The sequence below is a fragment of the Hipposideros armiger genome, unplaced genomic scaffold (genome assembly GCF_001890085.2).
Source record: "Hipposideros armiger isolate ML-2016 unplaced genomic scaffold, ASM189008v1 scaffold_371, whole genome shotgun sequence".
NCBI classification, from domain to species: Eukaryota; Metazoa; Chordata; class Mammalia; order Chiroptera; family Hipposideridae; genus Hipposideros; species Hipposideros armiger.
Window position 1 is genome coordinate 1,321,740 of NW_017731721.1, and position 10,692 is coordinate 1,332,431.

General features: G+C 41.6%; 1 protein-coding gene across 2 annotated transcripts in view; it reads right to left on the reverse strand.

Moving 5' to 3' along the window:
- Nucleotides 1–1,123: 1,123 nt before the first annotated feature.
- CERS5 (ceramide synthase 5) overlaps nt 1,124–10,692 on the reverse strand; it is a 26,919-nt gene continuing 17,350 nt past the window's right edge. The window contains exons 4-11 of one of the 2 annotated variants that reach the window (XM_019662341.1): nt 10,359–10,416; nt 8,580–8,630; nt 7,792–7,884; nt 6,093–6,221; nt 5,873–5,979; nt 4,759–4,915; nt 3,787–3,895; nt 1,866–1,962 (exon numbers count right to left, since the gene is read on the reverse strand). In XM_019662341.1, coding sequence (XP_019517886.1) covers nt 1,955–1,962; nt 3,787–3,895; nt 4,759–4,915; nt 5,873–5,979; nt 6,093–6,221; nt 7,792–7,884; nt 8,580–8,630; nt 10,359–10,416 — 712 coding nt within the window. In that variant the 3' untranslated portion in view covers nt 1,866–1,954. Of the gene's footprint in view, nt 1,963–3,786; nt 3,896–4,758; nt 4,916–5,872; nt 5,980–6,092; nt 6,222–7,791; nt 7,885–8,579; nt 8,631–10,358; nt 10,417–10,692 lie in introns of both variants that reach the window. The other variant, XM_019662340.1, reaches the window with a different exon arrangement.

Below are 10,692 nucleotides of genomic sequence, written 5' to 3' on the forward strand. Positions count from 1 at the left end.
AAAACCAGATCGTGTCCATCTGTGTCCCCAGCTTCTGCCACAGTGACTATCATAAAGTAGGTACTACTTTTATTGTTTTATTGAACTGAAAATGTTTTCCCATATGGATAATGGATTTAAAGTCTGAAGAACTTGGTTTAAAATCAGCATACTACCACCATCTTCATATGATGTTTTTAGGATTGTGATAATATGAGTATGTGATTCTTAAAACAATAACATACTTCAATTTTTTTTAAAAAAAGTATTGAGGAATTGGGGGAGGGGAACAGCATTAGGGAATTGGAGAAGGGGAACAGACAAATTGCTGTCCTTTTGCTCTTCAGTCTAGTTGTGGAGGACGTCGCTTCACTGGCCCATGTTGGTATTATCATTGCGCTCTTCCCGGGTGAGGCAGATTGGTCACCGGTCATGGCCGGCCGCTCATGGCGGCTCTTGGCAGCATATTCCGGCTGCTCACGGTAGCTTACGGGAGCCCACTGCAGCCTACGTCATTGCCGGCTGCTCATGGCAGCCTAGCTCCAGGTTGAGCTGTTGTTCACCATTATTTCTTTCAATTTTCATCCATCTCCCTGACAATGAAGTACTCCATATGTTTTAATGTACACAAGAACATCTGGAAATATTTGATAATCTGAATAGTCACTAAATGGAAAACTATCCTGAGAGATGAATAGTAGTACTGGTAATTTTGCCAAGACCTCAACTAGAGAAAAATCTGGATTAGGAAGACTGTTTCTCCATGGCCTAACCAAAAGAGAAAACATCTGTTCAGACTCATTTATCGCAACCTTAAAATGTTAACTGCAGTCTCTGTATTCAGTTAAGATGGGAGATACAGGTATCTAACTAAAGGTGTCTTAGCTCTTCAATCAAAGCCTTTGTTGGTTTTGGTGATATACACGCTTTTATCTGCTCAGTATTTTTTCTTGTAACCACTATACATATTTATTTTTTCTTAAAACATGAAGTCCTAAAATGTAGGCACTCTTTTCCCAGCATGCACAGAAAGGAAAATACTGGTGTCCAAGGGTCTCTAAAATCAGACCTGAAAAAAATTCTTAATTAACTTACGGATTCAGGGAATTGGGGATATTGTCACTAAAGAGGTTAAGACAGCAGAGGAGGTTGAAGCACTTTTAATCACAGAAGAGTAAACAAAAGTATAAACTGTTAACAGCTCACCCAGTGGCTGTTGTCCTCCTCTGGCCCTCAGCTCACCCTCTCCCACCCCCACTCCCTGCGTACCATTGAGTAAAGAGCAGGTGGTAGGAAGGGGGTCTAGCTAGGGTCACAGCAGTCCTGGCCATCCATCTACACATCTTCACGTGAAACATTTCAGCTCAGAAGAAGGAACAGTGCAGAAACCTGTAGATGAACTTGGCTGCTCCATTCCGATGGCCAGGGCCCCAAGAGCCATGGGCAACAAAGGAGGGGACAGTCCAGAGGCAGCATAATTCAAGATGCAGCCAGATCTGGGGTTGAGGTGAGTTCAAGGCCTAGTGGCCCCAGTCCAGAATTGTGCCCCAACCCAAGCAATGAAACTCGGGCATATGCACAAATGCACATGCACACACACACACACACACAAACACAAACACAGAACAAATAATATTACTGAAAAAACCTGGGGGCTATTAAATACAAAATGGCAGAGTTTTTTTAAAAATGTGAAAATATTTGCTTCTTTGATTCTCCTCACTGCCCTGCAGACCCCTAGTCACCGGAGTGTAGATGTGGGGAGGCCCAGGAGGAGTAGGTTGCCAGTGGCCCTACAAGTCCATGCATGCTGAAGTCCCCATACCAACCATCTTACTCTTCAGCCCAGTAGCTGCCTCCCATGTGACCATTCACCCGATTTGCACCATTGCTGGAGCTGCTGCCACAGGGGCTTTTTGTGTTGGTGGTCACATCTTCTTCCTCTGAGCTGCTTTCCACATCACTGCGATCATCCTTAGACACCTGGGTGGGATGGGACCAAAGGTAGGAAAGGTGAAGACACTTTTTTGGAATCATAAGACAGACTAAACTCACAGAGCCCATGTTTGGGCATGGTTCCCAATCTGGCCTACTTTCTGGTGGCACCTGACTCAATTACCTGGACCATGGCTACTGTTGTGGATATCCTTTGCCTGCTTTTTGGGTTTCTCTATCATCTCTGATTCTGTTTTCTATGAAGTTTGTCGCTGCTTTGGTAGGGATAGGTCTCTTTCAGGACCAGTCTAAGAGAGCTGAAATCATTCATTGAGTCCTGATTTAGGTTTGAGGGAAACTCCAGACACCCTTTCTCCTCTTCTACCTCAAAAAATAGAAAAGGCCAACATAAACAATACATATGGTTGTCATCATTGTGTCTATCTTCTGTGGTTGTGGCCACTGCAGTTACTCATATTGGTTATCCTGAGTTTTGCTGTCCCCAAAGCTGAACCATACATACTGGGCCTTTTTCGGCAGTTCTACTCTTTGTGGACTAAACTATCAATACCCTAAGACACTGTTTCTCCAATATTCTCCCTTTCCCAGTAGCAATATCCCTTCTTTTGTGCAGCTGTGGCATCCCCCAAGATCCACATGGTGAAAAGTAGATTGGCAATCGGGAATAAAAGAGTCCCAGTCCCAATCATGCTACCATCTTTGAATCTTTACTGCTAATTGTCAGCTTTTTTGTTCTGTATCTTCAAATGAAGAGATTGGATAGAGCAGTGTTTTCAAATCTAAACTATTCTGCATATCAAGCAAAGTATTGGGTTGTCGGAAAAGTCATGACACATATTTGCAATGAAAAACACAGAAAAAATATGTCATGACTTTTCCGACAACCCAGTATTTAAAATTCTCTACCATGGGGTGGGCGGGTGGCTCAGTTGGTTAGAGTGTGAGCTCTGAGCAACAGGGTTGCTGGTTCGATTCCCAAATGGGCCAGTGAACCGCACCCTCTGCAACTAGATTGACGACAAAGACTTCAGCTGAGCTGCTGGTGGGCGGCCGGATGGCTCAGTTGGTTAGAACATTTGCTCTTAACAACAAGGTTGTCGGTTTGATTCCCTCATGGGATGGTGGGCTGTGCCCCCCCCCCACAACTAGATTAAAAATGGCGACTGGACTTGGAGCTGAGCTGCAACCTCCACAACTAAGACTGAAGGATAACAACTTGACTTGGAGCTGATGGGTTCTGGGAAATACACACTGCTCCCCAATAAAGTTAAAGGAAAAAAAAAAAATTCTCTACCATGGACCATAAAAGTAAAAGAGAGAAACCCAGTGAGACCATGTCAGACTTCTGGCCTCCAGAACTAAAGGATAATAAATGTGTGCTGTTTTAAAAATAAATAAGTAAAGGATAAAAGGGGGCGGAAGAAAATAAAACTAAAATTGTTGTTGCCAAGAAGCGGGGCGTTTGCTTTGGTTAGCTCTAAGATTCGATGGCTTATAATAGATGTTGACTTCTGAACCCGGATAACTAATTGATTGCCTGATCTTTAGGAAATTTCCACTAGACAGCAGAGTGTATTTAGATTTGAGGTAAAGGGAGGCTCAAAAAAGGGGGCGGGGTGGAGAAAGGAAAGGAAAGAAAAACACAAAGGAAAAAGAAGAATAGACTCTATTTTTGCCTCCATCTAGGAAAAAGAGTCTGGCAACCTGAGCTCCAGTCAACAATGGCTCTCCTAGGTCAGGAGAGGGGCACGCTCTCAGACAGCACAGGAAATAGAAAGGAAAGCAGGAGGGAAGAGAAACACATCCAGACAGACATGCTTCACCAAATACTAGAAGCACAGTTACACTTACATGCAAGAGATGAAACTGTCCAGCTCCCGCCAAGTATAGAAAAAAGGAAGGAGGTGAGAAAAGAGTGGAGAGTACAGAGTCTGGGTCTAATCCTTCCTGGATAAGTCACCTGGTCAGGAAAGAAAAGCAGGGGAGAAGAGAGATGTCCAGTAGCTACAGAAAGACGCATAGGCACACTGAGCAAGGTCTGTAACCAACTGCAACTATAAGGCACAGTGACACAAGAGGTCACATATGCCCAGGTAACAGTCCATCCCTCTGTCCTCTAGCAGAGCACCGGCCCCTTGGGATTCTGTATTACTGGAGGCTGAATCCCCAGCCCTTGGGCTTATTGAAGCTCAATTGCTTCAGAACTTGGATTCACTTATGAATTTTATCATTAAATGACACCTTTTCTTTGTACTTGTGGCCTTTGGGCATAAGATGGGTATTTGAAACCCTAAGTACCCATCTCACTTAGAACCCTTGTCTCATACAGCAGTTGGGTGAAGCCAGTATTTAGTCCCTTTCATAAGCCACATCTTGAACATCACAGTGTGGTCATCTTGGGGTGGCTTGTGAACTAACACCACTCCCTAGGCAATCTCTACTTTTATACAGTTTGTATCTTGGAGCTCTGCATATGATTTCCTTTGAAAAAAGGCTCCCCAGCTGAAAAATAAAAATACAAAATCCACTGAAGTAGGTAGGGGAAGGAAATGGCTGAAATCATCTCTAAAACTTAATCCTGTTCATTATTTAACAATAGTCATTCCTAGGACAGGAAGAAGGTAGATCCTTCTTCTTGCATCTAAGGCATGTCTTAAAAGACTAAACACTCATACAAAAGGTAGAAACTCTGGAGCCCTAGGCTTTTTGCTGGGTCTGCTTGTGTAGATGGGGCTCACCAGGCTGGATCGAGAGAGAAGATATTCTGAGTAATACCTATCTTTATATCCAACCCCAAAGAAAGAAGCCATCTTTCATCCTCACCTTTCCTCGGATCAAGGCTTTGAAAGCAATTCGTGCAATTAGGTAGGACCAGATGACATGCAGAACCTGTAGGACCAGGAGAAGGCCATTGAAGAGCCACCAGGAGGGGTAGGGCCCGATCATCTCCCAACTCTCAAAGAGGGTCGTGTTCAGAATCCTAGAAGAGGGAGGCCAAGGGTCAGATTGTAGAGTCAAAGCCAGGCAGGTAGGAATTAAGCTCAGTTCCCTGGAAAGCAGAACCTGTATGTTTTCTCCCCGTACCCACTATCAGTTGAAGTTCTAGGGATATCCATCCACGGTGAGAAAAGAATAAAGGGAGCCTATGGAGTTTTGTATCTTTAGAGACAGGAGGAGATATATAAATCTTAGGAACTGATGGAGTTAAGTCATATTAATTGCTTCAAATATGCAGTTTCACACAATTGGGACAGCAATTTTCATCATGATCCTAGGAATTACTCAGATCCTGAGGCTCATATGGGATAGTTGGTAGCTCATTCCCTCAGATTAAGGAGAATCTCCAACTGACCGAGTCACTGACTTTGGACCATAAAGTAGTGACTGTAGGTGTGTGTGTGTGTGTGTGTGTGTGTGTGTGTGTGTGTGTGTGTGTGTGTGTGTTGGTCAGGAAGGGCGAGAGGATTTAGAGCAGGAAAACATGCAAGAGCCTGAGAATTTTGTAATCAGCACATAAGAAGGCAAAGGAATTACTTAGGCATAAAAGGAGGCTGTTCCTCAGAGATGAGTCAGGAAAGCCATAGACAAGTGAGTTAGATGCTGAGTCTGGATCATGCCTCATTAGAAATATACAAGGGAGCCGGCCGAGTGGCTCAGTTGGTTAAGAGCTCGCTCAAGAGTTTGAGCTCTGAGCAACAGCAGTTCGAGTCCGGCCCGAGCTGAGCAGCCGCTGAGCTGCCAACAGGTGGCAGGATGGCTCAGCTTAAAAAAATATATATATATATACAAGGGAACTGAGGTCCTGTGAGGGTCCATGAAGGGTCAGGTTAGGCCAAGGAAAAAGCAGTGCAATAAGGTTCTTGGTGGTCTGTTCCCTAAACTGACCAGGTATTATTAGGTACCTTATCAACTACAGCTCCACAGCCCTAATACTTACCAGAATGGATAGATTCCTAGACGAGTGACCATAAAAACAGCACTGAAGATCACAAAAAGGGTGTCACAGAGACGCTGATACTTGGCATAATTGGCCAGCTTGGCTGCCTGGAGAAAGGAAGATAAAAATTGAGTCGAGGGGAAAGCCCGTTCTCAGATAGGAAGAAAAGGTGACAAAGAGAATAATGAGGTGGGGTGGGGGTGGGGGGTTGGGGTCTTACCTCCAGCAAGAAGTCTGAGGCATCATGTAGACACATGACCAGAGTTCCTACGCGAACCATGTTGTTGATGTAGGAGAAGGTGATGAGCCCAATAGTGGCCAAGTGATGCACAAACATGATCAGGAAGTCCTAGGAAGGAATGGAAATAGAAGAGGCAGGTGTAGGCAAGGCCATAGAGATGCTAGTCAACTCAATGCCCTGCATTGTTCTCTGAGGATCTTATCCCATCCTTAGAAGTTCCATTTTGTTTAAACTCTCCATTAGGGAGCTGCCTAGCATTTGAACCCAAACTTGCTACATCAGTGACTGACCCATAATCTATGTTAATATAGCTCAAAGCACAGAAAAGAGCAATTTTCTTTGGTTGGTGCGCAATATGTAGAGCATGGAGGCTGAGCTAATGCTTAGAAATAATTTCCCAGGTGGTAATCAGACATACAAGCCTTAGATATCCTTGAGATTCTAAGACTCTTCTGCTTTGTTGAAAGAAATTTCAACCAAAGGGACCTAACAGAAAAGAGGTTTGTGGAGGGGCAAAGCTAAACTCCTCCAAAAAGTTTCAGAGAAACGCCAAACAATCCATCCTACTACAAGCAAGTCCTACTTTCAGATTTAAAGCTCTAATTTCCTCTTTGTTCAAATGCCAAGGTTAGACCTGGAGAAATCTCTAAATACCTTAGTTATCACACATAGCTAATAAGTACTTCTCAGCCCAGTGAGAGACAGCGGTTGGGAGCAGGCAGGTGAATTTGGTTCAGAGAAACCAGGATGAGAAGTCTATGTTCTCCACAGAGACAGATACAGTATAGTTCTTGAGCTGTGGATAGGTTCACAAGTATACATTCTAGTATGTTTTAAAACCTACATATGTATTACAAACATTGTTATGTATGTCATGTATTAAAATTTTAATAAGAGAACCTGACCATAGGAGAGTGAAAGGCATCTGAATTGAGTATTAAGCTTCTAGGTTACACAACTAACAACCCAGATTAGTTTGTCCATTCCCATAAATGCAAACTTTGGTTTTCCTCACCAACGGTAACCACAAGTCAATAACAGATTAGAGCTGCCGGAACTACATTATGTCAGGTGGACATCAGTAAGAGGTGAAGATTCTGTCCTTTCTGTCTGCTTATAAAAAACTTCTAAGTCGTTTCCAACTTGGTCACTATGTGGGCAAGTCAACTCACTTCTCTGAATCTGTTTCCTAAACAAGCAAGAAAAGAGTAAATGCAATCATCTAAAATGCCTCCCAGTTGAAATTTTTTGAGTAAGTGGGGTCACCAAGAAGGAAGAACAGAGAGAGAACAAAGGTCCCTAATGTCAAACAAAAGCCAGATCTAGCCTTTCTGGACTCAGGCCTTTTCGTGGGATCAGGCCTTCCTATTCGTAAATTCTGACTAGTTTCCTGAGATTTATACAAGTAAGAACCTTGGAGAAAAATAAGGAAAAGGGTATGCTTCTTAGCTGGTTAACTATTCTCATCCTGGCTGCCCAGAATGCCTCAAATATACTTCATCACTAGTCAAGACTCATTTCTGAGAACATTACAAAGAGCTAATAGTCCCATCAAACCTACTTCCTCCCTCTTTTGTGGTCCCAGTCAGGGCAGAGAATCCATCCCGATGGCAGTAATGGGAGCTGCTAGGAAGGAGGATGCAGTAAGTTAGGGAACTGAGGGAGCCAATTTCCTTACCTTTCTTTTAATGTCTGTAAACTGAGAAAACATAAGAGACCAATAGAAGGCCAATTCCATGATATAATAGTAATAAAGCCCACTTGTGAGAGGCTGGAAGAGAGAAAAAAGTAGTTAGAATACCAGCTAGTCAAAGATTCATTCCATCCCTGCAACATTCTCTGCCTTGGAGGACCAATACCCAAAATTATTAGATATCTTTCCTCCCCATTATCTTCCAAGATCTACAATAGCTAACAGACTCTGGGTTGGTGTGGAGACTTCAACCTCTTCCCTCTGCCCTTTCACATACATATCTTCGGCTCTCATCTTTTAGAGATCAGATAAGGTTAACACATACTATAGCATAATCAAATCAGTGTATCTAAAATTCTGGGCAATTAATGCTTTTTAGGGGATTAAATATACTCAGGCCTTCCCTTTTGCCACGTTGTTAGTAGCTCCCTGACATTTTTCTAGTATAGATTAGAACCAAAATGCTCTTAAGGGGACTCCAAGTCACCCTTGATTCCAAAGGGACACCTGAACCTCATTAAGTGCCAGGAGGCTGCTTTTCTTTCCAGTCCAATTAGGGTGAGTATAATGGGGAACTGGAACAAAAAGATCACTGGATTTCACAGCTATGGGGGCTCTACAAATAGATTCCCTGAATATACGATTCAGAGACTCAGCCCCTTATCCCTCAAAAGTACCAAGGAAATGTGCCATCTGCCCTGGGACTGCACTCACCCCCACCCCAACTTACATACACACATAAGGCCCCTGTCTTGCAAGGGCTCAGATCCTACCTGATATGGATAGCTATGCCAGCACTGTCGGGTGTCCCAAAACCAAGGTGACTAAGAGAAAACAGATAATCCAGGTCAGTCCTTCAGGATCCTTCCCTGGCTCCCCTATATAATCCCGTTCTCTCTATGCTAGGGGTAAAAGGGAGGTGGGAAAGAAAAAAGGGATTCCTCTTGACAGAATTTAGGGATCCTTAAAGGGTCAGTAAATGGTTAGCTTTTTCTTCTAGAACAAGAAAGTGTTATTACAAATAGAAAACGCATGCTTTGCAGTACATAAGAGCAGGGAGAGCTCTAGGAAAGTTTTTGGAAACATCACCACTTTGGAATGTAGGAGATAAGGAGGTAAGAAGACAGGGATTCTATTTGATCACCAACAGAGAGATCTCCATGCCAAAGATTCAAAAGTAATCATTTTTAATGGAGTTTCAATGATGTCCATTTCATCTAAGTTGCGGAATTTATTACTATTAAATTGTTTATACTATTGTTTATTATCCTTTCAATGTCTACAGGATCTGTAGTGATAATCCCTTTTTCTCCTTTATATTGATAACTTGTTTTCTTTGTTTTCTAGGGGTTTGTCAATTTTAATTAAACCTTTCAAATAACCAACTTTTGGCTTTATTAGTTTTCTCCATTGTTTGTCTAATGCCTATTTCATTAAATTTTTTTTAAAATTTCTTTCCTTTAACTTACCTTGGGTTTACTTTGCTCTTCTTTTTCCAGATCTTAAAATGGAAACTTAGATCACTGATTTTAAAGTTTTTTTTCTTTTTTTTTTGTAATATAAACATTTAAAGTTGTAAGTTTCCCTCTAAGCATGCTTTAGCTGCATCCCACAAATTTTGGTATGTTGTATTTTTAGCATCATTCAATTCAAAATATTTTTTAATTTCCCTTCTGATGTCTTGTTTGATCCATGGATTATTTAGAAGAATTGTTTAACTTCCAAATATTTGCTATCTTATTATTGATTTCTAATTTAATTCCATTATAGTCAGAGAACACATTTGTAACATTTCAATATTTTAAAATTTACTGAAATTTATTTTATGGCCTAGCATATATTCTATCATAGCTGATGTTCCATGGGCACTTAAAAATTATATTCTTCAGCTGTAGGTGTGGTGTTCTGTACATGTCAATTATGTCAAATTGGTTGATTGTGGTGTTCAAATCTTCTATAGCCTTAGTGATTTTTTTTTTTTGGGTCTAATGAGTTAGTCAGTTATTGAAAGAAGACTATTAAAATCTCCAGCTATGATTGTGTATTTGTCTATCCCCTTCCTTCAGTTCTGCCTCTTTTTGCTTCATGTGATTTGAAGCCTCAGTTATATCATTTAGAGAAAAACAGTGTGGTGCAGTGGGAAAAAACATGGAATCAGGAATTAAAAAGCCTAAATTTCTTTTTTGTTTCTGACAATTAACTGAAAAGCAGAAATACCTGTTTTACCCACTTTAAAGGGCTACTAATTCCATTTCTCTAGCTGTCTTTTTGGAAGAACAGGATTTTGGTCAAGTGCTTTGTAAACCATCATGTACTATGCTGCTTTAATCAATGCTAATAATAATGCTGATTAGCATTATTTAGGGAGAAACAGTAGAGTTATGAAGTTACTGAGGTCAGGCCCCAAAGAGAAGACAATCTTTTTAGCATATAAACCTGGGCTAATGGCATCGGAGGGGAAAAATGGGGAGAAAATAAAGATCTAAAGGTATTATCTCTAGAGACTGCAGGCATAATTAGAACCCAGTAGAAGATAGGAAGTTCAGACTCACCGACCAGAGAAATCTAATTCCGTAGCAGAATATACATAAATAAAAAGTGAATCTCCACCTGGGTGGGCAAAGAGTAGAGGTTAGATGAATATTCACTCAAAAGAAAGTCTTTGACGCTAAGGAAGTCAAATAGCGGATTTGGCCATAAGATACTTCCTGGTGAGAAAGAAGATAAGTCCCCAGAATAGGAGCAAATACTGTTACCTCAAAAGCCAAATAGATAGAGACATCTTCCAGCCTCTTGTTTAAAATAGATTTCCACAAGTGTATACTGGCTTCAACCAACTTTTCTTCCATGTCAGACTCCCTGATGATAGTGCCTAATATATATATA